Source organism: Micropterus salmoides, unplaced genomic scaffold (assembly GCF_014851395.1).
Source record: "Micropterus salmoides isolate LMB-PRFRI ecotype aquatic unplaced genomic scaffold, ASM1485139v1 Ms_hic_scaffold_14, whole genome shotgun sequence".
In the NCBI taxonomy this organism is placed as follows: domain Eukaryota; kingdom Metazoa; phylum Chordata; class Actinopteri; order Centrarchiformes; family Centrarchidae; genus Micropterus; species Micropterus salmoides.
Window position 1 is genome coordinate 7,158,747 of NW_024040485.1, and position 26,317 is coordinate 7,185,063.

General features: G+C 44.4%; 2 protein-coding genes across 6 annotated transcripts in view; both read left to right on the plus strand.

Moving 5' to 3' along the window:
- Positions 1 to 5,461: 5,461 nt before the first annotated feature.
- mpz (myelin protein zero) lies at positions 5,462 to 19,415 on the plus strand. 5 transcript variants are annotated; one of them, XR_005444243.1, is made up of 7 exons: positions 5,462 to 5,687; positions 7,179 to 7,345; positions 9,380 to 9,593; positions 10,411 to 10,540; positions 11,047 to 11,089; positions 15,821 to 15,964; positions 16,882 to 19,415. XR_005444243.1 is itself a non-coding variant. In XM_038717387.1 (7 exons), the coding sequence occupies exons 1-7, from the start codon at positions 5,642 to 5,644 to the stop codon at positions 16,891 to 16,893; spliced, it is 642 nt and encodes a 213-aa protein (XP_038573315.1). In that variant the 5' UTR covers positions 5,462 to 5,641; the 3' UTR covers positions 16,894 to 19,415. The 5 variants fall into 5 exon arrangements, 4 of the variants coding, with proteins under 4 accessions (XP_038573315.1, XP_038573314.1, XP_038573316.1 ...); XM_038717387.1 differs by having other exon boundaries at positions 15,821 to 15,850; XM_038717386.1 differs by having other exon boundaries at positions 15,821 to 19,415.
- Positions 19,416 to 21,831: 2,416 nt separating this feature from the next.
- atp1a2a (ATPase Na+/K+ transporting subunit alpha 2a) overlaps positions 21,832 to 26,317 on the plus strand; it is a 35,790-nt gene continuing 31,304 nt past the window's right edge. Inside the window, exons 1-3 of the mRNA XM_038717384.1 lie at positions 21,832 to 21,920; positions 22,835 to 22,906; positions 25,816 to 25,875. Of these exons, the coding sequence (XP_038573312.1) occupies positions 21,909 to 21,920; positions 22,835 to 22,906; positions 25,816 to 25,875 (144 nt within the window). The 5' untranslated portion in view covers positions 21,832 to 21,908. The remainder of the gene's footprint in view (positions 21,921 to 22,834; positions 22,907 to 25,815; positions 25,876 to 26,317) is intronic.

Genomic DNA, 26,317 nt, shown 5'->3' on the forward strand with positions numbered 1-26,317 from the left:
CTGCCCCTGCTGTGTTCCCTTTTTAAGTTCTAGGAAGTGTCCCCTAAAGCCGGGTTATGGATTACCTCCAACTGCAAATAAAAAAGGGGGCATCTATAAAAAACAAAAAAACAGCCAGGTTTCACCTTTCTCTGTCCTTTGGTGCCCCCCTCTCTCTTCCCCTCCACCCCATTCTCCCACATAAGCTATCTGTCTTGTTCACAATACCCCTTTCTCCACCCCGAGAACAATCGTTTGTTCTCCTCCACCTCCTCCCCATCCCTCCATCCCTTTCTATCCCTCCATCCATTTGTTTGGTGCTCTCTGTGACATCTCTGCCATGCCAGGCTATGAGGGAGAGAGGGAGGGACAGGCCCTGCCATTGTCCCCGGCCGAACCCACAGAATATCAATAGTGTTTTTCTTGAGCAGGAGTGCCAAGCGTTGGCCAGTAACCTTTCAGATTTGATGATGTCAGGCCCCCACTTTTTTGGGCCCTTTATATGATTTCCATCCTCCAGTCTCCACTCTGGGTATTAGGTCCTCAACCTAAGAGACAGTACAGGATTGTATGTGCTGTGTGACTCATCGGGGCACTTCATCAGCTCAGTTTGACTTGTACAAGTTGTGTGCGATTGTGCCATCAAGTCCTCCAATTTAGACAAGCCACCACCATTGTAAAAATGAAACAGTTTGTTATCTGACTCAGCTGCGGTTAAGCTTTGGTCAGATCCGCCATCCTAGTGGCTTTTTTGAAGCTGAACTTAGGCACACCAATGCTTTGAGGTAAATTTAAGCGTTGGCATGCTAACATTTCCACATTTAGCACAAAAAGTACCGCTGAGGCATGTTGGGAATGTCATTCATTCATGTCAATTCATTTTGCAGGTATTTTGTCCAAAGCAAGGGCGTAACATTGGTTTGAGAAGTGGTAGGGACACAAAGCAGGTGCTTTAGGGGTCCTCCCCGAGGGGAAGAAATAGATGAATATCATATTCTGCATTTCATTGTGCTTTTAAAATATTCCCAGCTACCTAAAAGCAACACATTGTGATTAAGATAATTTTATGCTTAGTTTAATAATTCCCCCAGAAAATCACATGCTGTGGTATTCAAATAGGGATATGAGCTGTACTTTCAGGAACAGGACTATGGCACATTATTTATGGCTCCAGGAAAGAGATCATGTTCCATTTGCAGTGTATCAACATATAAAATATATATATTTTATATGTTGACACCCACTGTCAATAGTTTTATTAAGATTAAATCAATGTGTTAGTCCAATGTTTTGTACTCTTAATTATGAGGAGTACATTATACCATCTCATTGTAACTCAAAATACACGACTTTTGAACTCCCTTTTTTAATTATAAAAGTAAAAGAACATTGTGGAGCCACCATCTCATTGTCTTAAATGAATGGCTTGGACAGGAACCTTCATGTGTCCACACTTAAATTAAATGGTTAAAGGCATCAGTTGGTGACACACATCAATTCTTCCCCTTTGTCCCCAGTGGATGTTACCAAAGTATTGGACTGAAATTTTAACCTGCTGGTGGCACTAGATGAAAAGTCAGGAGATCACCAAAGTAGGCATTCATCCTCTTGTACATATTTGTACAAATTTTCATGGCAATCCAACCAGTTGTTGAGATTTTAGTCTGGACCAACCAACCAGGCATTGTCATCCCTAGAACCATGCTGCTAGCGTGGCAAAAGAAACTACTTGGTTACTCGGTTACTTTCCCTAACACCAAATTGTCATGGGTAAAAGAAGCCGACATTGACTGTTGGAAACTGTAAGCCAACACTGGTCTTGTGTCCAATGTTAGTTGACACCTCCTCCCTCTGCTGATTTTGTCATCACACATCATTCTTTGCTCCTGTCAGACAAGAGTCACAATTCAAAGACAGAAGAAAAAGACTTCCAGCAAACGTATGTCATTTTTTGTAGGCCTTGACTGTGTACATGGAACAAAAAATAAAGCTCACAACTTCAACAGCCATGTTTCCTGCAACGAGCTTACCGCTAAACATCTCAGCTAGTGCAGATGACTGTCCTCTAAATTAAAGGTTCCCAACCGTTTTCTGTCATTCATACCCCCAACAGCCTTATCAGGTGAGCTAAAGTACCATTGACGTTGCCATTTATTTAACCATTCGTCCATGACTTTTAGCTATTTCATCTCTTTATGTTATGTTAAGCTAACCATTAAAACTTTATTTATTACTTCAAGCTATCTAGTCTCAGCTTCCCTGCTTGCTTGCTAACTACTTTTAAGACCTGATGCTCAGGTGTTACAGCAGACACAATATGAAGAGAGAGTTTTTAATTAACATTGTAATTTCCAGTTTTTCAAATTACTTAAGCTTCTACAGTCATTTCACGTACCCCCAAGCAACTGCAGATGTACCCCCTGGGACTCAAGTAAGCCTGGTTGGAAATCATTGTTCTGAATGCTTAAGATAGAAAATACATGCAGATGCTTTCTAGTCTTATTTTTTTGTGGCAGTTTCCTACTCTAGATCTTTTTTAAGTCGGCTGGCTTTTAACCTGCATCCTATTAGAAAACTTATATGGCATAACGCTGCTGTATGTATATTTAATCCTGCCTTCTAGCCTTAACTTTTGACAGTTTTCTGGCCAATTGCTCAGCATGGCTCATTTGCCTTATTTGGTTATGGAAATGTTTTGCTTGATTATCCAGCCCCTGCAGCAAAACTGTGAGCAGATCCAGTCGTTTACGACACCACTTATGATTGGTTTATGATGATGATGGTGGCGGTGGTGGTTGTTGTTGTTCCCCCACTTGTGAATGCTTCACTTTGGCCCACACTGAGAGGCTTGTGCTTAAGGGTGCAAGACTGCAGTACACTCCATTGGATCATTGTTGGAGAGTCATTAGTCTTATGACCTTCGTGTGAACCAGCCTCTGTGGTGTGTATCTCTGTTGTCTCTCTCCGCTTTTTCGCATCTTGACTGCCGAGAAACCCTCCAGCCGTCCCATCTTAAAGACTCTCTCCATTCACAGAAGCCCTCCACATGTCGAATGAGACATTCCCCTTCTGCACATCTGCCAGCCTGCCTTGTGATCAGGGCTGCACTCAGAGCTGTGACAAACATACTCAACATTGCAGAAAAATTAGACACGGAAAGAGCTGACAAGAGCCCCAAACATCTACAGTTCGGGATGCTTTCCCAGATTGTGATTATCCCTGGTCTTTTGAATGTGCGCTTGGTATGTCCCCCCCCCCCGTCCTCTTGGAAATAATTCTACGTCAAAGAGCATTACAATATCACAAGAAAATATGCTTTGTAAATTTCTACGGGTGTCTAATGACATGCCCTCACCAAATGCAAGTGAGGCCACTGTCTCAACCCGTGAAAGCAAGCTTGATGAGTTATACAGGCAGACAGTTGAGATGGTTTCACTCACACAGTGGCTGAAGCCTCAGGTACTTTGCGTATTCAGTCATCTCTAATAACACCAATTGATATGGAGCCTTGTCCACCTCAATATAACTAAAGTGCAGCTGAGGACTCATGTATAATTGAGCAAAAATCTCTAAATGGCTCTACAGATAGTTTTCTCTGTCTGTTTCTCACTGGTACCTCTCTCCTCTACCTCTTCTCTGTGTATAATTTGCCACAGATAAGCTCTCCCTCTCCTACATTGGTGTGCTATACCACTGCCAGCTGAAGGAACGGGGGCCTTCGCTCTATATGTGATACAGTTTCTGCCTGCCAAGCTCAGCTGCCGCCGTCACTCGGTGCTGACGAGTTTGGGAGCTTGCCACATTCTGCACCTGCCAGGCTCATAAAGAATCCCCCTGTTTCTCTGGGGCCTGAAGGCAGGATATGCCATAATTGTTAAGGATGTCGCGATTTAGACATTCAAGCCAAAGCTTAGACAGTTGATGGCGCCAACAAGTTGGCAGATGGTCCATTTTGTTCAGCTGATCCGTCAGCGGGGTATTTGAGGTGTTAAGATGAATGAGTGGATGCGTTTTATCACAAGTGGCAAGAGTTTGTGCCGTGGTCTCAAATGTAAGCAAAAGTCGATCCGTCGCTAAATGCTTTGCTGCTGTCTCGGCCAAGAGCCCCCTCTCAGAGGAGATCCTTGATTTACTTTTTTTTGTTTTGTTTTTTTTAGCATAGGAAAGCTCGATAAGTAGGTTCAATAAAATAACACAAGTGAAGTGGACATCCTTGTCAAGTGCCTCTTCCTCTTATGCTCTCATCATATATACATTCCCAAGAGGGGTAGGGGGAGTCAACTCATGACTGATATGGTTTCTACTTCATGTTGAGAATATGAAAATCTAGCATGGGTGTTTGCTGAAACTGGAGTACCACAGACCATTAATTTGGGCATGTATTCACTGTTACGATGCCAGCGGCTAAATTAATGCATATTTATGACGTGACAAAATGATGGAATGAGGCCTTCACAAATGAGCCTTTTTGCAGAAATTCCCCTTCAGTGTGTCCGCTCGGTCACACCGCAGGCTCTTGTCGCCGTCTTGCTCTTGTGTCTGCGCATCTTGTCTTGTCCTGTCCTCATATCAACCCGTCTATATATAGCAGGTCTCTTCCCCACTCTCTCGCTCTCTATGTTACTGGAAAAGTAAGGAGTGGGCGCAGCAGTGAATACACAGCTTTGTTAAGGAAGGAGGAGAAAATGAGGCTGGGAGAAGGAGAGGGTGAGGCCTGAGAGGAAGAAAGCGCCATTGACAGACGGGCAAACACCAGTCAGCCCCTGTCCCCCTCGCTCTCCATTGTCTCCAAGTGCTAGACGTCAGCAAACGACAAGAATCTGGAGAGAGGGAGGACGGGGAGAAAAGAGAGAGCAAAGAGTCGGGGCTTTGTTTGGGCCGCTGGCCTCAGACCCACTGAAAGTGCAGGGAGAGGCGAAAGAAGAAAGAGGGATGGGGACGGAGGAGAGAGCACTGGTCTGACCTCGCCGCAGGATGCCCTTCATCCCCTCCTCCTTCACTGTAAACAGACAGAAACAGGCCGAGACAGCCTCCCACCATTCCCCATGTAATATTTACATATGAGCAGTGATCACATACAGTGCGACCGCAGATGGTCATGATTCCCTGTCACACACCCTCGCTCGCGCCTACACATGCCAAGCGTTGATTAGCATTCCCTCTCAACGCAATCACATCACAGTGAGGGTGTGATCTAACACATTACATTCATCATGGTGTAATTCTGCACAGAGTTGGCAATAGGCCCCAAGTTGCCTATTGTTTACCCAACTAATTCACCAGCTACTGTACAGTGCAGGTGCACTTCGCCTGCGTTTTTCTCCCACTTCAAAAGATAATGTGTGTAATTTGTTTCAATGAAGGATGAAATTGAGAGACATGGCAGGGAGGGGTAAGGGTTGGGGGTGTGGAGAGGAGAGGAGGACTGGGCCGGGCCGGGCCGGGGCGAGGGGTGTGGTTGGGTATAAACCAGGGGACAGTGGGTTTTCTGTTGTTGTCCTGTTTTGAAGCCCTCTGTCCTGGCATCCTGCACCCCTCCACTCTCTTTCTTTCTTTCTCCTCCTTCCGCTCACACTCCCTCCAGAGTGGGACTCTTCCTCGACTGACTCCCGTCAGGTCCTGCTGCATCCGTCTTTTGGGAGCTCCGTAGAAGCCAGAAACCATGCTGACGTTTTTGGCGCTGGCGTCGGTTGTCCTCCTGGGAATAGGTAAAAGGAAAGTTTTATTTTGATGAGCTCTCAAAGAGGCACTGAATTTCATCTGTTGAAAGTGAAGATGTAGAAATTATCTTCCTGCTGATGTGGGGTTAAAGGTTAACTGAGGATATGACGAAGAGGGTTTTTTCTGTTTTCTTCTTCAGTGCTTACCTGAAAACTGATGGACTTACAATAAAAATTGTCAATAGGCTTAGTAGTGAATTAATTGATCTTTCACTGAAATGCATCTCCATTTACTGACCTAATACTAAATGAAAGCATTTGAATTAATATCTTAACATTCACTTATAGATGACACCTGTAGAGGATATTGCTCATCCTCAGGTGTATCGTGATAAACGGCCCCTGCTTTACAAGAGGATCTGTGCCTCTCTTACAAAGCCACAAAGTGTCTCCAAGCTAGTTAAAGCAAAATAAAAGAGCTCTAATATTATGACTTTTAGACTGATGGTTGGCAGATTTTGTTGCTCTCAAGCAGACTGCTTTCTCTGCTCCCCCTCCTGTCAGGTGTTTGCAGGTTTTGTCAGAATTTTAATTAAAAATGTCAGGCGTGATTTCATTGACAAGTTTTGAGGGGGCTGGCTGCACTAATGGCGTTTGCTCAAGGACGGCCGCAGTGGAAGCTGTGAACTTTACTCTCCCGACATTAAAAGTGGCAGGAAGCTCCAAAACACTTGCAGGCATTAGTGTGAATGTAGATGTGAGAATACTATTTCTCATGGTGGACCATTGACATGTTGTTTACATTTTTTTTACGTGAAACTTAACAATACAAATATGATGTTGTTCGGGCTGATGTTAGAGTGGCAGGAGTGTGCAGCTCCCAGGGGCTTTGGTGGTTGTTTGAGATTCTGAGTGCATTTTCGAGGCAAGTAAAATATTGATTTTGCAGCCAAAACCAAATTAACATCGATCATTAAATATTATTCAAGCATAAACAGTGCACATGATTAAGCCAACATAATCCATATTAATAGAGAAAATGATGTTCCCCTTTGACTTTTACAGAATAGCTCTAATATTCCAGTGATAATCCAAATATTTACTGAGTGCATGTCTGAATCGATGTTGTAACTGACACTGCTAAATGTGCAGTTTAACGTTGTGTGTCTGGGTGCATATTTGAGTATTTGGGATTTATTTGACTGATTTCAACAAATAAATGGTAATGTGATTAATGCTTTGTGCATGTGACTGTCTAATGATTACAGTAGGGGTTGAAAAATGTTGAGGAATGTAGTGATTTAAGGAAATATGCCAATCAATACAGTGTATAATTTTATGTTTTATGCCCTGTAGACAACTGTAGGCATGGTGTTGTTAGTCAGCAACAATAACAAAAAGCCTTTGCGGGCAATTCTCATTATTTTCTGCCACAAATGGTAGTCAGACTGTGAATATGGAATATCAGAATCTTGTGGTGGTGTGGATGGGTGTGTTTATTTGTGAATTAACCATATCCGCCTTCTTTGTGTCTCCCAGTGCCTGAGCAGTCCCAGGCCATAGTGATTTACACCGGCTGGGAGCGCCACGCCCTAGTGGGCTCCGACATCCGGCTGTCCTGTTCCTTCTTCTCCTGGCGCTGGACCTCGGAGGACGTCACTTTCTCCTGGACATACAGGCCTGATGGATCCCGGGACAGCATCTCTGTAATATACCAATACACACACACACACATATATTATAGGCTATGTATCAGTAAGTGTGACGTACAATCATCGGATCGTGTCATCATCCTCTAAAAAAAGTGCTTTTGTGTTAAATCAACAGGAGTACGATTTCCCTTTTTTGATTTCCCTTTTTTGTACTTACTTCCCCAAATGAAACTCCTTCCTAAAATGAACCCTTTTTCACATTCATGAAGCTACAAATAAACATCTAAAAAGGAAAAAGCAAAAGCGTCTTCAGAAATGTAGACACACCAACAGTGTCAGCCAAAAGCCTTTTTTGTTTTCCCCATCTCCGCCCCTACCAGGCACGAAGCGGAACAAACATTTAGTCAGAGGAGGAGGGGGGCGGGGTGGGTACTGAGGTCACATGGCGTGATTTGTGGTTAGAGAAGCTCTGATCAATTTGGGCTCACTTGCGAACTTGTTTTGCGCAGCTTTATGTTGAGGATGTCGTGGATTTAACCATGGCTGAACACTTTCGCTACAGGATGGGGACACTAGAGCACCCTCACTGAACGGGGGGGGTACTTAAAAATCATCAAAAAGGGATCCTGGTTTATATCTAAAATCACTCCCCCGAGTACAGTATTCATTTATAAACTTAAAGAAGGAAACAACAAGCGCACAGAAACTTTCTCTTCTAATCTTCCCACTCCTCTTGCAGCCTCACCTGCCTCCTGCTCTTTAATTTCGTTCTCCCTGCCCTTATCGCCCTGCCATCTCTCTAATCTCTCTATCTCCCCGTCCTGACTGCGCCTCCCTCTGTCCACCTCCCTTAATCTCCTCCTCCCCAGACCTACCTTCTTTGTCCCTCCCCTCCTCTCTCATTATCTCCTCCCCTCACCACCTTCACTTTCATCCGTCTCCTGCAGTGCCCTCACTTTGAAACTAGATTGATCTTCTCTTCCCGCCACCCACCGCTTATCTTCTGCCGCTCATCTCTCTACCCGCCTGGACAGATTTACAGTTTCATATGTCTATCTGTTTTCATGGTGCATTTGTCCTTTTAAAGTGTGGTATTTGATTTGACATGTTCATATCATGTGAAAGGCTGTGTATAATTCATGGATTGCTCTTCTACAGGGTTTCACAGGCCTCAAGCCTTCAATTAGACGTGTGCTGAATATTTGAATCAGTCGTTTACCAAAATATCATTCACACTGATGACCTTGTGGAGTCTGGGGCCTCAGCACTTGGCCCAGTTATAGCCTCTGCCCATTGAGAATTAGCTTAGTTTGGCCGTCATTTACCATTTTAGAAGACGTTTTGGTTGTATAGAATTTGTTTATAATACTGCTAATAGTCCTGAGTTTTACTATACTACTGTTATAATACTATACTATACTAAAACAACCATCACACTCACTTTCAGAGACATAACAGTACATGTTTTTTTCCAATAAAAGAGAAAATTCCGGTTCAAAACCGTATATGATGTCTAATGCATGCAGCCACAAAACAACTTAAGCCTGAAAATTAGCAAAATGTTGGTATAAAGCTACTCCAGTCCATATTTTATATTAACAATGGATCAAATGAGTATAAGAGAATTATCACCTGACTAGGAAGTGTTTTATCACCTTTCCGCTCATTGTTTTGCTTCACACTCTGTGCTCTCAGAGCGTTGTTTCAACTGCAAAAGGCGTCAAGTTCAGTGAGAAAACCCACTGTACACTACCTGACCAAGACCAAAAGGCAAACAGATGAAGTTAGCGACCAGCAGGTGAACACAGTGGAGCATTTAGCAGCTAAAAAGCCAGAGACCTTCCCTCAGGAGTTTGTGTTGAATGTGAATGCAACTTTATCCAGTACGGGGTGCGACAACCTATGAGCCTCCTCTAAAAAAAAAACAAAAAACAACAAAAAATGTACAAAAACAATGTACCTCAAATGCAAAGTACTTCTGTATAACAACTGCATAAATACAGTCAAATGCAGCAGTTACTCTTGAATAAGTACATGTGATTATGGTGATACTACATGTACAAACAATGTCCTCTCTAACCTTTACAGATCTTCCACTACACTGGTGGGGCTGCCTATGTCGACAACAAGGGCCCGTTCAGGGACCGGTTGGAGTTTGTGGGGAACCCGGGCCGCCGTGACGGCTCCATCCTGATCAAGAACCTGGACTTCAACGACAACGGCACTTTCACCTGCGACGCCAAGAACCCCCCTGACATAGTGGGCCGGCCCTCCAGCGTCCGCCTGCTGGTCTTTGAGAAGGGTGAGATGGGAGGGAGACCTGTGGGGGGTTCCTCAGCAAATCAAATTCCCCAGCATGTAAAGTCTAATGCCTGCGTTGTCTTACATCTGTGTCTGCTCATTAGCTTTCCACTGAGCCCATATGGCATATTTTGCTCATTTTGTTTTCGTCAGAAGGCAACTGTTCTCAATTGTTGTTGTAATCATTCCAAAGTCTGAAATTAATATCAATTTGCGCTGTGCATCAGACTAAAGCGAGTACTGTGCTCAGACCAGTTGTCGCACTGCCTCGCTTAGAATTCCTCGCACCTCCTGATAAATGAAATCAATTACAATTCTCTAATCTTTCTCTATTTGAGATTGCTATCTCTCCCTTCCTTTCACTTCTTTCCTCTGCCTCCTCCTTGCCTTCTCTTCCCATTTTTCTGTCCTTTTCCCCTTTTCCATCGTCTTCCACTGTCTCCCTCCATGACTATCCTCACCTGTATTCTGCCTTTCCTCTCCTCTACACCTCCTTGTCTGCCTCTACAGCCTGTACTTGTATTCTTCATCTTTAATTCAACATTTATTTAGCTCAAATTTTCTATTCCTTCATCTCTCATTCCCTTTCCTTTTAGCTTTGTTCCTCACCTCCCTCACACTCCGAAATCCCCCCCCCCTGCTCACCACTTTACAGGTTCTCACACTTCATACCTTCTTTTCTCTTCTGAACACTCCAGCCCTCTCTCTGTCACTTGCTTTGTACTCTTTTTCCATTTTATCCTCAAATTCTCTGCATCCTTCTCCTCTCCTCTACCTTCTAACACTCCCCTTGTTCTTTTCCTCTCCTCCGCCCACAGTGCCCATCCAGGCAGGTGTGATCACAGGATCCATCATCGGGGTGGTGCTGGGCCTGCTGGTGCTCATTGTGGTCATCTACTACCTAATGAGGTTCCTGGTGGCGCGCCGCGTCTTCAGCCTCAGTGTCAGGTCAGTGACCGGCCTGTGGCCGGCGGCGCTCTGCCAGTCGGGTCTGTGCCAGGGACTGGAGCTGAGGCCGGAGCCCATCCCTGGCACTGACACCTGTGTGGCCAAGCTGGCATAGCTGCCATGCCACGATATGATTTGGTTAGGTGTGCAAGGTTTACATTTGAAGTTAGTCGGCTAGAAAGAGACCAATAATTATCTCTCACTTAGATTTAATCTTAAATCAGTACTTCATAGCTCCAAAGCAAGATGATTAGAAGTGGTGAAGCGAAGATTTCTGAGTGGATAATCCACTAGATCGTGAAGATGATGGATCCATCCTGTGCTTATACCTATCCAATTTTATGAGATCTTAACGCGTCTAGCACCTGGGGGCTGTGTTAGAGACAGGGCCTGTAGATTAAGTAGATCTTCTCTTCGTGATGGCTGCCAGGCAATGCTGCCCTGTGACCACTGGAGGGAGAGATAGATTCGACATCCTGACATTGTCTTTCTTTTGTCCCCTCCAGCAAACATGGCAAGAAAAAGAAGGAGGGATCACAGCAGAGACAGGCAAGTTCTCCCCGATCCTTCCTCCGTATTCCCTCTCCTTCCTCTGCCTCTTTTCCCCGCACCCTCCATCACATGAACAGTTGACGACACTAAGTGCAACAGCTCGGTTTGCTGTCATGTTCAGGCGCTAAATATTAAGACGGCGTCCTTTTGGAGAGATTACAATAGCATCCAGTGTTTGAATATTTGTACGGCTCAGGAAATGTGTCAGAAGGAATATTAATCGTATAACTGTTGCAGTGCAGACACACAATAGCACACATCCAACATGACAGTGCATGACGGCACCGTTTCATAATCGCATTCCCCCAATGCCGGTCCAAGCAGCTCCAAAATATGCCCGCACACTTAGCCGGCTCCTCCTCGAAGCAACATATCAACAACAAAATAACATGTCATTCAAACTCTGCCCAGCAACACTAATAACAGTGTTCAAGATGTCGAAATTGTAATGCCATCACAGCGTTTGAGGTGCTTTGAAGCCAGTACTTTTTCTCTCTCTCTCTCTCTCTCTCTCTCTCTCTCTCTCTCTCTCTCTCTCTCTCTCTCTCTCTCTCTCTCGTGGCCCTCACCCCTCCTTCCGCCCCCGCAGGGGGGCCAAACAGCACGGTGCAAGTAAACAGCCACAGGGCAAAAATCAAACCAGCGAGTGTGAAATGGCTGAGGCCATGTCACGGCCCTAATGCTATTGCTGTATTGAATGGAGACTGTGATTTGCTCGCAGTGGGGAAATGGACGAGAGCTGCTGATTTTGCTCACTGGGAGTCAAATGAAAATCACTGGGCCTATTATGGTGCGGGCTGTTATCAGTGGTTTTACACTGCTGCACGCCAAGGATTTGGGGTATTTTTTTTCCCTCTGTTCCTCATGGGAGTGTGATAGCCTCAAGTGGTGGATTAATCAGACATTTTGGTGGCGTGTATTCTTTTGTGAACACAAGGCACCAGGGCAAGTCCTGTTTGATTACTACAGGGTAATGTGGGGGCTGGGTGGTTGCGGGGGTTTGTTGTAATCGACTGTATGCTTTGCATGCTGATAATGAAAAAAGAGTGAAGTCAGGGGACTTCAAGTTCAAGGCGTTTTCCTAAATCAAAAATCAGCTTTGAAATGAAAGACATGCAAAGATATCAGAGACGAAAGATCAAGGGTGTCACTGTGACAGCGTGTCATTTAGCCACAGGTATAAGCTAATGTGAAGTTAAGGCAGCAGCTGCAGCTTCGGGCTTCCGCCGGCGGTTAGGAGTGTGCCACCTCGCCCCTGTGGCTCACACCTAGGGAGCAGCACCAGTGAGGGCCAACCCTTTCTCCTACCTCAAACAAGTGCACTCATTCTCATCTCGCCGGAGCCCCTCTCCCTCCCTCTGTCTTATTCTTTCCTTTCTACTGTCGTATGATTGTCAGGTTACTCTTGAGCTGCAGTGAGTTGCTCTCAAGTGCCTGCGGCGGGTGACAGTGCATATATGAATAAATAACTCGCCGCCAAAAGGACACTGAAATATTTGACAATGTTGTCATTTACAGTTACTCTCCTGCAAGTCTTGGCTTGGAAGAAAAATATACAGAAAAAACCCCCCAGATATTCCATCTGAGCTCACACTCCCTTAAATTTTATTTTTGCTCGGAGCTGATTCCTCTCTTGAAGCTACGCCGCACACAGAGGACTCGTGGGATTTTATAGTGCGCTCATAAGTGGTTGTTTGATCAAATAGCCCTTATTAGGAGGCTCTGCTGCTGACACAACACAATTTTGCCCCACCATCTTCGTTACATTCTGTTTGCTGGGCTTGCACTGCAAATCTCCAAAAGGCTGTGGGGAGAGGGAGTGAATGAGACCGAGAGACAAAGGAACCCTGTGGTGTGTGCTACTCCCCATTAGGTGGAGTTGTGGGAGAGGAGTTTACCCCGCAGCCACACACATAAGAAAGCTCGCAGGAATGAACACACATACTGTACTGGAATGATAATTGAGTGCACTCGGTATCGATCTGAGCTCTCTCACACACACACACACACACACACACACACAACCCACCCATTCTTCTTTCCATCCCCCAATTGCTTCCCCCCTCACTTCACTTCACTTCACTCACTCCCTCGCTCTCTCATTCACATTCCTTTTATCCAGTCCCCTGTCTCCCTCTCCTCAGTCGCATCCTCCTCCTCCTCCTCCTCCTCCTCCTCCTCTCCTTCCCCACCTCCCGCCTCTCCGTGCCTAGACTTCCTCGCTGACCATGAGAAGCATCTATCTGTCTGTGTTTCCCCCTAACCCCTTCCCTTTTTACTCCCCCTCTCGCTCCGTCGATCCTCACCACCACCACCACCACCACCTCACTCCCTTTCCAGTTTCTCTCCTCTCCCTCCTCAGGTCTTCTGGGTGCTGATCTGCTCCGGTTCTGGACAGAAAATCACTACCTCTCACTCTTCATCTACCTCTCAATCTCCCTCCTCACCTGTCACCGTCTCTCTCTTTAGTATGCAGCAGGGGATGCAGCCACTTACCTAACTATCTACCTCCCCACCGGTCCCTCCTGTTTTGCCACTGTACCCACATTTTCCTTGAAGTGTGTGCAGCCCCTGTAACAAGGGTGGCTCTGCATTCTGCCTGAGCAGGCTCGAGTGTGTTTATGAGGCAGCCCTGTCATTAGCGTGGGAGCTCTGCAATACATTGCACCAAAACAGAGCCTACCATGGGATGCATAATGGTAAACGATACGAAGACGTATGCGAGACTGTAAGTATGATTGAAGGTAATGACACCGGATGGGCTGCGCAGCTGCCCCGCTGGGCCGGATGGTAGCCAGCAAGCGTACGCCTCAATTGCTGTCTTATCAGAGTGCGTGCTGCTTTTGCACAGTGCATAATTAAAGATGATACATTTTCTAATGCAATCAGTGGGGTATTATTAGTCGAAGCTTCAGTGGTTAGAAGAAGCCTCTAGTGTGCTTTCCACCGTTGACTAACCTGATGTATGCATAGAGGAAGTATTTCAGTCTCCAAACCTCTGATCCAGTATCCTTACAATTCACCCTGTCTGTCCTTTGTAACACTCTACGACAGTGTACCGACCTCTAGGTCAACCCGTGTAAGAGTATGAAAAGTGCCCAGTACTGTGAAAACCATTGCATACTCTAAGAGTGAAGTTTCATTAAACCCCATCAGCGCATTATTGTGCACTTGTGATACTTTCCAATAGGTTAACTCGCAGGTTAATGCACTGGAATACAGCTATTGTAAAATTAAGTGTTACCTTGACCTTATCTCCTTTCTGTCCAGTCCTTCCTGATGGATTTGTTGTTCTGAAGTGAAGTCGCACCTGACTTCCTTTTTCCTCGTTCCTCCTCTTCCTTTTTATAGATTTCTCCTTAGAGATGTTTTTAGACACTGCGCAGACAATCTACAGAACGAGTGGCAGTGAATGGATGAATTATATAAGTTCTAGCTAGATGAATATTTGAAGCTGAAGCCTTTTTAAAAAAATATATCGCATAGGCAGTGAAACAGGTCAATCCCTGACACCTTGGCAACAGCAAAATGGTCCAGAAGAGCTATAAGAAATAATTGATTCCCCTTTAAAATTGAATTATTTATTAAATAGCCCAATTTCATGATTTGTAAACACATATTTCATTACCATGTAATGTCATTACCCCTCTCTAAATGCGGTGGGGCATGCTTCAATGCCTTGAAGTGCAGTTAGCCCACAGACAATTCCATTTTCTCCTCTTCATTTTCATTTAGTTTTTAGTGTTAAAAATGGAAATGCGAAAGTCATCATTCTCAGTAGGTGTCTAGGTTGAAATAAACTTTGGTTGACAGGTGAATGTTTGGAACACGTGTTGCAACAGGATAATCCCCCAGAGCAGCCTCGTCTTGTTTTCAAGAGGGTCCTGACAAGACGTTGCATTTTCAGAATTTATGCACAAAAGCACAGGAAGGAAAGAAAAATAAAACATCATTTGAATAACAATAGCACAATCATTAGTATGACACTAAATCTGAGGTAAAGCAATAGCCAAATCAAATTAGGTTAGGTTAACTCAAATGGGTTTGGTTAATAAATGATCTTGGTTACATATAACCATTGTCTGAACAGCCTTTTAATAACTAAATTAATAATTACAGGGGACTGTGTAAAGTAGGGCACAGGGAAACCAAGAGCTATTTTGTCTACAAACAAGGTCAATTTAAAGATGTGGATATTGGCACAAGGTATCTAAAATAGCGAAATCCCAATAAGAACCTAATTTGGGTACACAGTGCGTGTGTGCGTGCGTGTGTATGTATGTGTGTGTGTGTGTGTGTGTGTGTGTGTATGTGTGTGTTATTGATCATTTGTCACTCAGTTGTCACAGGTGTATGGAGCGTGCCTACCACTTTGTCCCATCCTAACGCATGGTTACCTGTTTTGTCACCCCCTTACAGCTCTGGACACCGCCCCCCCTCACTTGCTACCCCCTCCCTTAAACGGAATGTCTCTCTACCTCCTCACCCCTATCTGTTTCTCTGTATGTCTGACTCTCACCTCTTCCTCCTAAATGTGTTCTTCTGTCCTCTTCACACAGCTCCGCCCGTCCTGCTAACCCCATCTCTCATCCTCTCGCCTCTAACGCACCCATCTCACCCCTTGCCCTCCCTCCCTCTCTCTCTCTCTTTCCCTCACGCTCCTTTCCTCCTGAAGTGACTCTCCTCCCCTGTTCTCCCCCCCGACCCCCTCTCCCTCCTCCCCCACAGGGCCCCGTGCCTCCCGCCGACCCCTCCAAGGTGAAGGCAGCCGCCTCGGAAAAGAAGAAGCAGGAGTCTCGCAAGGATAAGAAATAGGATACGGGGAGGGGCTGGGGCGGGCTCGCCGGCCGGCTGCTCCAGCCCGTGCGCCAGGTGATGGCGAAGGCTCAGCCCAAGCAACAGCAGCGAACCATAGTCAGAAAGACAGCGAAGGTGGGGGGAGGAGGGGAGGACGGCTCTGGAAGGGTGCTGATGACCATCGAGCTGGAGCTGACCCGCAAAAATGGGGAGGAGGTGCCCGGTGGAGAGGAAGGGAAAGGGAGGTCCAAACCACTTGGCCTCCTCTCCCGCCTCGCCAGCCAGCTCACCTTCAAATAATAGACCAATAGGAAGGCGGGGGAGGGCAAGGGGGGAGGGAGCTGCCGAGGATAAGAGAGTGGGAAGGCCACCAAGAAGACAGCGGGAGAGTTAAACCACAAACCTACTTTACACCCACCACAACGCCAACCTGAATCCCTGAATAAATGAGTCAAATGATATCTGCTCTTGTCACAGGCTGATGACTGTAGACACAGCTATATGGGCCGAGATCTAAGATGTCGTGATAATCTCTTACACCAGCCGGCACCCCGAGTACTTCTGTCAGGTCATAAGATATGCCATTTGAAGCGAGACCTAAGACGGCTGGATTTGATAACAAAATCAAAAAAACCTGCTCTCCCTGGTTTTGCCTTTCTGGTTCCTTTCATTGTGATCCTATCCACCAAAAAAGCTTTCTCCAAGTGCGTCCGATACGCATCACGAATCCCAAGCTGCGGGGACAAGCCAATTTGCTTTTTTTTTTTTTTCTTTTCTTTTTTCAGAGGCGCCATGTCAAACTCAACTTCCTCTCCTCACACTGATCGTCATCCTTTTCCTCTACTACCCCATTTCTTCTTCTTTCACTGTGAATTTCCTGACTTTTGTGTTAATTCAAATTACAGAAGTGATTTATATGCTAACTGCTCTATCCTGTTTCTCTTCTTCTCTCACTTCCCCTCCCTATTTTCTTCCTTTTCTTTCTCCTATAGATAAAGGTCTGACTTCTCCATGACTGCCTCCACTCCTCTAGTCTGCTCCCTCCTTTTCTGCCCAGCCTGATGCAACCCCCATTATTTCCCATTATCTCTACTCTTTCAAGACAGCACTGGCTGTAAGAATAGTCCTACTATATCATTGGCAACGGTGTCAAATAACTTTTACAACGTATCATCGGAGACCCTATATGCACTCATTGGGCAAACTGTAAAACTGTTTAAGGCCTAACTATACACATAACATCCTTAAGAGGAACCCGAAAGACATCCCTCTGTCTTTAGAGCCCCCTGAATCTTCCCCCCTTAATGTTTACGACTCAATCACACACACCGAGCGGAGCTGTGAGTGCATTCTGGACTTCAGATAGAGAAAAAGGGAGACGGAGAAGGAGAGGAGAGCGATAGTGGGAGAGAAATATGATTCCTGCTCTCAGCCGGCGTAGATAGAGGTTCAAGCCCTCGAGCTAGGGGTGATTCAATCCTCTCACATTTGAGCTAATGGAGGTTGTCGCCTTGTCCCAGCCCTGGCTAAAGGGGGCTATTTCTGGCGCTATAAGAGCATGCGGGCTTACTGTAACAGCTGCACATTTTTCAGCCAACAGAGGAGGGGGGAGAAAGAGCCGAGCGGGGTGGGTGCCTGCTGCGCTGCTTGTTGCCTGAGCGCGTGAGGCTGTCTGCTGTTGACTTGACGGCCGGCGACTGACGACCTGCAATGACGTCACGGCCCCCGAGGGCTGGCGGACGCACTCAGGAGGCTGACAAAAGGGCTTACCAGGAAGAGGTGCAGCTTCCGTGCTCTCAGCTATTTTAGGTCCAGTTAATCCGCCTGCACGTTTCTCCTTAGCCAACCCCAGGGCTAATTATTTTAACACGTGCTGGTAACGGGATATCTCTCTCTGCATCTTCATCCCTCCCTCTCTCCCTGCCTCCTCTGCTGTCTTCACTCCTCTGTTTTTCCCTCTTCATCTCTGCTCCCATCTTGGGATTCATCTCCTCCCTCCGATCCCTTGTTTCGTTCCCTCTGTCCTTACGTCTTTGGCTTCCTTTATCTCTTCCTCTTCCTGTCGGCTAGTGACTCCGCACTGCATTATTCCCCCACAGAAAAGGCCTATACACAATCCACTCCACTCTTTAAGCCTCTCCTTATCTGAATGCCAGGCCTACAGCTCAATGCTCTGCTCCTCTTCCCTCTCTCTCCTCTGTACTTCCTCCTCCTCGTCCTTCTTCTCTCTTTAAAACTCAGACTTCTCTCCTCTCCCTTGGACTCGCCCAATGATCAACGAACGCTTGCCCTTCAACTTGCCACCTCCCCCAAAGGCAAGCCAGCCTTCCCTCCTTCCTCCAGTCCCTTACGTTCTTATTTCTGCTGGTTCGAATGCCAAAAGGCTCCCTTCTGCCCCCTACTGGCAAAGGAAGGAAACAAATGGGCAGAAATCCGCCTTTAGTTCTCACTGAAGACGCCAAACAGAAACTTATAATCTAGCTAGCTCTGTTCCGGTCACAAATACGACGCGTTTTATGTATATGTGTGTGTAGTTAAGAGTGTTAAAAATGAGATTTGATATAAAGCAAAAAAAACCCAACTGTATGTCACCCTAAGTAAAGCAAATAATGTTTATTCAGACATTTTTTTACATGTGCAAACATGTAGGAACATGTTTATCAAGGCAGGGAAGAAATGTAATTGTATTCGATGGGATATGTCATTATGTTTCTGACCTTGTGTGTTATGGAAGGTACTGTGTGGCTGTCTCTCTGATGCACGTTTTGTTCCGAGACGAAGGGAAATCGAGGTTGTCGTGCGGCGTCGGAGAGAAGATGAGGGGCGGATAAGGGTTCGGTTAGCCTCAGATTCAGCGATGTGGCTGGGGAGAAAAAAAAAAGGGGGAGGAAGGTGCTTGCTGTGGGAGAACGCTTTGGAGGAAGAGACTTATCTGGCATGTTAAGCCAAGCCAAAAATCCATATGTATCACCACAGATAGAGCCTGCTTTTCCCCCAGAGCTTTCTTTTAAAGGTGCTCCTTCCCCAACCCTGAGCCAAAGATGGATAGTGATCTGCGTGCTTGATATGCAGGGTGGATAGTGTAGACTTGAATGTTCCTTTAAAATTCATAACAGGAATGGAGGTGCTAAAATCCACATCTTTATAACTGGAGATCTGTTTCACTAGTCGCTGTTAAACTATCCAGTCAAATGGATTAGTTAGAATGTTTTCTTCTTTTTCAGCAAAGCCACACAGACACCTGACATAAGACAAACAGCATTAAAATGCCTTTTAAAAAATGTTGTTTTTTTTATGTATTATGAACTGTATTAGTCATAGCTGCACAATAACCTTCCTTTATTTGAAATGACTGGAGCTTCTTAATTTTTTTTACATTTATTTTAATGCTTGAGATAATTCCAGAGCACTAACCACATTTGATTTGACTCTGTATAATATGTTGTAAAGAGAACGTAAATAAATATTAAAGCCCCAAGCGCAGCTGTTGTCGCCCGAAGACAAAGTAAACCCATCTGAAAATGTCTACGGTCTTCTTCCTTTCACTTCCAAGCATTGTGTAAATGTGTCACGAATGTCTCTGCCAAGACATATTTTTCATGAGCTTTTCAAAAGAAGAATATCCTTCCAAAATAAGATCTCCACCATTTGAAACATTTGAATTAGGTAACCAAATACATTTGCATACACAATAAGAACATTGTAGAGGACGTAATCTGGAGGTTTTAAATGCTGAACAGTGACAACCAGGTGTTTTTCTTTCAAAATACAAAAGCAATTCGGTTTTGGAATTAAAACTTTGAAATGTCTGCTTCATGGCAGCAAGTGAGGACTCAAATGTTTTCACCTCATCACGCCCTTTGTTACCCAGCTACCAAAAAGTAATGATGATGAACTGAAAATAAATGCTCTGTGACCGTTTACAACCTTTTCACATTTTACAGGGTGACAAAATAAGGTATGATTTTCAGGAACACTTAATTTTTTCTGACTTAACTTGCAGGCTTGGTTCAGTGAGCATACATAACCTTTTCAGAAAGGCTCTGTCTCATAATCAAACTGTTCCACGCACATTACAACCACAGTCTTTTAACTGATGCTCGCTGACCTGCTCCGCTACAGCACCTTGAATGGCTGGCTGCGGGGGTGATGGCATGCGTTGCTGTCAAGCCAATTTTATTTCCAGCCCCCAATATCACAAATTTGCCTCAAAGGGGCTTTACAGTACAGTATCCTGAAATCCTGGCTGTCTGCCAGTGTCTGTTTCGATGCCACCTTGGAGTCACCAAAGTCAGAAATGTGCAGATCCTACACATAGGACCTTTAAAGTTACTGCGTGTGCAACTGGTGTCAGCAAAGAAACATTTTGGGAGGTACGCATTTGCTTTCTTGCTGAGAGTTAGATGAAAGGATTGATATCAGTCATGTCTGTGTGGAGCTGGAACCAAGAGATGATCAGCTTAGATTAGCATAAAGACTGGAAGCAGCAGGAAACAGTTAGCAAGGCTGTCTTCAAAGTAAAAAAAATAAAAAATAAAAGAAGTAAAAAGTATGCCTAGCAACACCTCTAAAGCTCACTAATATGTTAACGGAAATGTCAAAACAGTCATTTGTTGTTTTAGAGTGGGTTACGTTGTGTAGCTGTTTCATGACAAATGACTTCCCAGAGTCTTGTCATCACCATGAGGTTGCCGGGCAACAGCACATAACTTCCACTAAAAACCACAAGTTGTCTCGCACACTTTTTTTTTTTTTAACGTTTCTGCACCTGTCCAAATTAAACAAATGACACAAGTGTCAGTTAGTTTGCTTTTTTAGGTGCTGGAAGATGTATTTTAAAACTCTGGACAAAGCCTGGCCAGCTGTTTGCCTCTGCGTCCAGTTTATTTTTTTTAAAGCTAAGCTAAGTTTGTGTTATTATATCAAAAGTTAGATATACTCTATATCAAGATATATGGGTCAAGATGTATCTTGACCCATTAAGGTTTAAATTGACCTGCCTGATTACTTTTCTGGCTTATATTGCTAACATTTAAATTTGTGTATTGATATCTCTGTGAACAGCAATAAGAAACTTTATTCACACAGAGTTTACAAAGTTTTTTTTTTTTTCCAAAGCTATATGCTAAACTCTAAGGACAACCAAACAAGCAAGAATACATACCCCTGAAAAAAACATTTAGTTGGAGAAAAAAATGGCAGGAACCTTGAAAGCCCACTACAGGGGCTCATACATACCTCAAAGTGTGCAGCTCATCCTGGACTTGAAGCAAAGTATTGGAGGAAGAGTCCGACCGTAAAATCAACTCTATAAAGTAACTGGCAACTAATAAGAAGACATTTGGTCCTTCTCTGACACTGCATCTGTTGTGTGGGCGCAGTGGTGCTGACCCACCTTATGGTCTAAATATGTTGGAGTGAACCCGCTGCGTGTCACTTTGAATTCAAGCAGAAGGGAAACACCACAGTGATGTTGACTGTTAATGTTTAAGGATCAGTTAACAAATGATTACTCACAGGATTTATTTGCCGAACGCACCTGAGGATTCAGCCTGTGCTTGGAATCCAAACAGCTTCCTTTTCATTATTTATCTTGAGGGCCAAAATGAGTCCTTCATTGTCATGTGTGCTACAAATACTGCATGTTATGAGTTTTATTTGTTGTGTTGACAGCAGTGATTGATGGGCTGTTGTTCTCCATGGAACCGTGTGTGTGCGCTAGGAGGGGGGCAGGGACACAGAGAAACCCCCTCTTTATGTGTGTGTTTGGTGGTGGTAGTTGGTGTATGGGGGGTGCAGAAACCCTGGGAAAGGAGTGGAGTAGTAGGGGTTGGGGGCTATATGGCTCAAGTTACCCTGACAGGAGGTGGCAAGAAGAGAGGGAACAGGATGTTTCGTGTTGGGGTGCCATGCCCAAAAAAAGCCACCATGATCCCCACAAGGGGTGGGGGCGGGAGGTCTCAGCTGTGGCGGGGCCCCTGAGTGCTGTCCTTCACATTATAACCTGTCGACATCCAGCATGGGCAAAGGGGTAAGCTGTCTTAATTCTTTTTTGAAGTTGTAATCGCTGTGTTGTTGTTTTTATTTTGTTTGTTTGTTTTTTTTATTATACTCAAGCCCTTCTTGTCTTAACTGAATGGATGAACATGACTGCGACATTGTATATCTCATGTACTAGCATATGGTCTGGACATGCATCATGGAAAAATACTGAGATTTTTAAACGCGTCTGCAGGGCTTGATATCTCTGAGTGTGCCTTCTTTTTTTAAATCAGTAACATCTCAGGAAGATGGCTTTTCTCCTCAGTAAGTTTTGTTTCCGGGCTTGCTGTTTACTTGGGTAATTATGTAATTTTGTTTTTATTCTCTCCGTCAGGCCCATTCCATTTAGCTTTATGGGAGGACAGGCTGGTAATCTTCCTCACACACAGTGGGGGGAAATTGCTATGCCAGACACATTTCAGGCACTCCATCGGCTCTGTGCTCCCTCTTTGGCTCTTCTTGATTACTTTTTCACTGTGTCACTTGCTCACACTCTCCTCTCATTCTCTCCGTGGATCCCTCCTTCACTGACATGCACACGTGCTGCTAAGGAGACTGACAGCAGCAGATGATTTCCATGATGCGCCATTCTTCCGACTGTTTATGACACACACACACACACCCTCTTTCGCGCAAATGAGGAGCTCGCACATTGAGAAAAAAAAATAATTTTCTCCTCCATATTCAGTGAATGATTTGCCAATAGTGCCAGGAGATTGAAATGAACCAGCGTACACAAAGTCCATTGTGCTCACGCTGATGTTGTAATACGTGGCTATGAATGTAAATGTGTAGGCACAATGTGGCTACAAGCATGTGACTTTTCCCACTTACTTCCTGTAGAGGTGTGGGTTGATAGCCTATGGGCCTGGTATATGGTAATCTGTCTCTCTTTTCCTCCAGTGTGGCGCCGAGAATGGGGGGAAGCGGAAGAAGGACAGGGACTTGGATGAGCTGAAAAAGGAGGTGGCCTATGTAAGAAAAACAAGCTGTCACTGCTCCAACCCACACTAACTCTGCACAGTGATTGAGTCCATGGCTGCTGCTCCCAAATGTTCCCCAAATAGCATTATGTCAAAAACACAGCCTGTTGCACCAGCCGTGTGTAAGTCCAAACTTAGGTATAACTTCAATTATTACCAAGTTGTGATTTATGCATTACCAAAATAAAAGCAGTTGCATCACGGAGATACGCTGGAACATAACTCTAATTAACAACTAAATAGTTACACATGCCTCAGGGTAGGTGTAGGCCTAAATCATAAAATGTCACATAATTACAATCATTAGTGGTAAAACAACAGTATTTCTGCCCCACAGCATCATTTTTTCATTAACTTTTCGCAACACAGTATCCACTAATCCAGTAGACACCTAATTTATTGATATGATTATTGAATATCGATCTACTAGGATGTGCCGCACTGCCATGTGGCTCATGCCAGCCAGAAAGCTAATGCGCAATGTAACCATGATGGGTTCAAGAACCCCCTAGTTTCCCCAGAGGCGTGCGACCTCTGAGATGTATAGCAATTGTAAGTCACTTTGGATAAAAGCGTCAGCTAAATAAATAAATGTAAAATGTAAATGTAAATGCATGGTGAATGGGGGGGGGACATCATCAAGGGAGCTCCAATACTATGACTCACCATGGCAACGAGTAACAAAAGCCAGCGTCTTCGTTTTAATCCAGTGGATGTAGAGATATTAATGCATGTAGCCTATATGCTGGCTTTGTGCATTTATTGTTTTTTTTTAAGCACCTGAGTCAGAGCAAGGGAAAGTGTCCATAAGTTAACCCAATTAACTTATATTCAGCATTGTCCGTTAATTTATCATTTGCCAGACTTAAAATTTCTTAATGGAAGAGAAAGTGGTGAAAAGATCTAAGAAAAGATTCTGATCAAAGACACATAGACATGACTATAAGCTCGCAATCTGATCTGGTGACAAGGTTTTTGGTGATTTGCACTGAAGAAGACAGACGTTAAAATACAGTAGATTTCAAATTTGTATTTGGAGCAGCAGCATTCAGTGGCTTTATTTCAGCTACTTCACCAAATGTAGTGCATTTAAACACAGTCACTGAAATGCTCACAACACACATTACAACTTGTGCAGCTCATTTTAAAAAACATTCTGCAGCTGCACCACGATATTAACACTTGTCTCCAATATAACAGGAATTATGTTCAGTGCCAGCCTTCTCATCATGAGTGATAGAGATAATCATTCATTGATCCTACATGTCTTAAACTTCATATAAATAAAGATTTGACATTATGTGCATAAACATTTTAGTGCAACTGCTCTATCAAACTTGAAACAGGCTTGATGCAGAGTAATGTTCAATGTGAGGGCAAAAACTGCTGCTGTAAGAAATGACTCACAGCGCATTAAAGCAGTAACTTTAGATAGTCCTGAGTAACAAACATATCCAGCCAGGATTTTGATCCGGACATACTGTAAACCTCATCTAACTAATGTGCTTTGATACCGACTGAATCAATGAGGACATGAAACTGCGTGTGGCTCTGTATGAGGCAGGAGTTTGTTGAAGTTACCATGGTAACTGACCCAGAGTTTAAGTTACTTCCCTTCCTGGAACTGAAAGCCCAGAGTTTCCCCTCACCTCGGGGTTAACAAATTCCGAGTTCTAACACGAGTTTTGACAGGACTCTAAATGAAAACAGTGGCCCACAAACAAAATGGCAATCCAACCTGCTTAGTGTCATCAGTTGCAGATGAGCTCTAAACCGGCCTGTCCTCTCCTATCTGTTCCACCACCCTCCGGCTGCTCTCCTTTGTACTCAGAAAGCTACTGAATAATTTGTGGGCCACCAATAGTGTAGTACAGAGTTTTTGTCTTGTGCGGAGCTGTGGCTCTTTGAGGTGCTGTCAAGGCGCAGCCAAGCGGCGCCCATGAAAACTGGGGTAAGTTTTGCTGCACGCAGTATCTCAGATAAAGCAGCTCTTGTCAACTTTCGAGTTGGCCTATGACTGATTAAAGAAAAGAATGCCTCGGATGCTGTCAACATGTAGCAGGAGCAGTTTTGTGATTAAGTGCTGTCTTTTACTTTCGTCAGTCTGCCTTGTGTACTTCTTCAGTTGGTGATTTCCTACATTTTTGTCCCAGAAATCCCATAAGCAACCACCAGACAATGGCTGATCAATAGTATATTTGGGTGAAGGGGGCATATCAATAAAGCCTAACTAGCAAACTATTGTGTGAACACTGGGGCCTGTCGTTGATTGTGGCCAAATCACCTGCAGCTACATTTCATTGTGGCCCTCTGAGGCTGCTGTTGATTTTGGTGGGTTTGTCCCCGTCTTATTGTTGAGTGAGGAAAGCAGTGCCTCATATTGTGGGACTGACAACATCCTGACAGCTGGTAGTTGACATTTTTATGTTGCTACATTACCAAACTCCTCTTCAACTGCAGTGGGAATATCTCGAGGTGGCGTTTGGCCAGTTGCGCAGGAATAATAATATAAACATGCCACCAAACAACCAAATTAACACAACGTACATTACTAAGCTCGTTTTTATTTCTAAGTGTTTTTTCGTTACAGCAAACACAAACACAGGTGGGTCAGATTTTCACTACAGACATTTTGGTTCCCTCTTGTTCAATGCAGAGGCAGTGAAGCATGTCAATGTTATTTTATTTATACATATAAAATCAAATTGACATGCTTCAGTTCATATAGTAAAACGCTGAATGTATTGCTGTAAAATTATATGTGCAGTTTCATCTAAGACAAATTCCCTTTAAAATAAGTTTACTGGGCAATTAAAATTGGGCCTACTCTGATTCTGTTTACTGTTTCTTTTCCACTCAAGCACAATTTTTTTTTTAAAAAGGAACCTTTTATTCCTGCAGGACGATCACAGAATCGCCTTGGAAGACCTGGGAAAACGCTATGGAGTGGACCTCGCTCGGGTAATGACACACAAGCGCTCTCATTTACACGTGCGCACACGAGCACACAACAAAGAGTTGTTGCTGTGTCTCCTGCAGAGATGTAATCTCTCCTTGCCCGCGCTGGGAAGTAACATCCAAACTGAGACCCAGCATTACTTTGGTCAGGTTAGATCCACTGCAGTGTCCCCAGCTCACCTTGAGCCTTATTCATCTTTAATCCCTTCAATCACACACATGCACTCAAACACACTTTGTCGCGACAACTCCTACAATTCCGTTCACAGGCAGATAGAAACACATCACAGAAGTCTTTATGCTGTAAATACATTTGCTGTTGACCTTACGTTTGACTTTGCAGGTGTAGTAAAACTGATTTTTAAAAAGTGTTTGAATAAAATAGGAGCTCGGGTGTTTCAAAAATATCACAAGCTTGTAAAGAATTTAAAAACCTGCTAAAGCT

Excerpts from the sequence above, each read along its gene's own strand:
- mpz (XM_038717386.1), top strand. The coding sequence starts at position 5,642 with ATGCTGACGTTTTTGGCGCTGGCGTCGGTTGTCCTCCTGGGAATAG. Across the intron at positions 5,688-7,178 it reads GGTTGTCCTCCTGGGAATAG|TGCCTGAGCAGTCCCAGGCC; the intron begins GTAAAAGGAAAG and ends TGTGTCTCCCAG. Across the intron at positions 7,346-9,379 it reads GATCCCGGGACAGCATCTCT|ATCTTCCACTACACTGGTGG; the intron begins GTAATATACCAA and ends TAACCTTTACAG.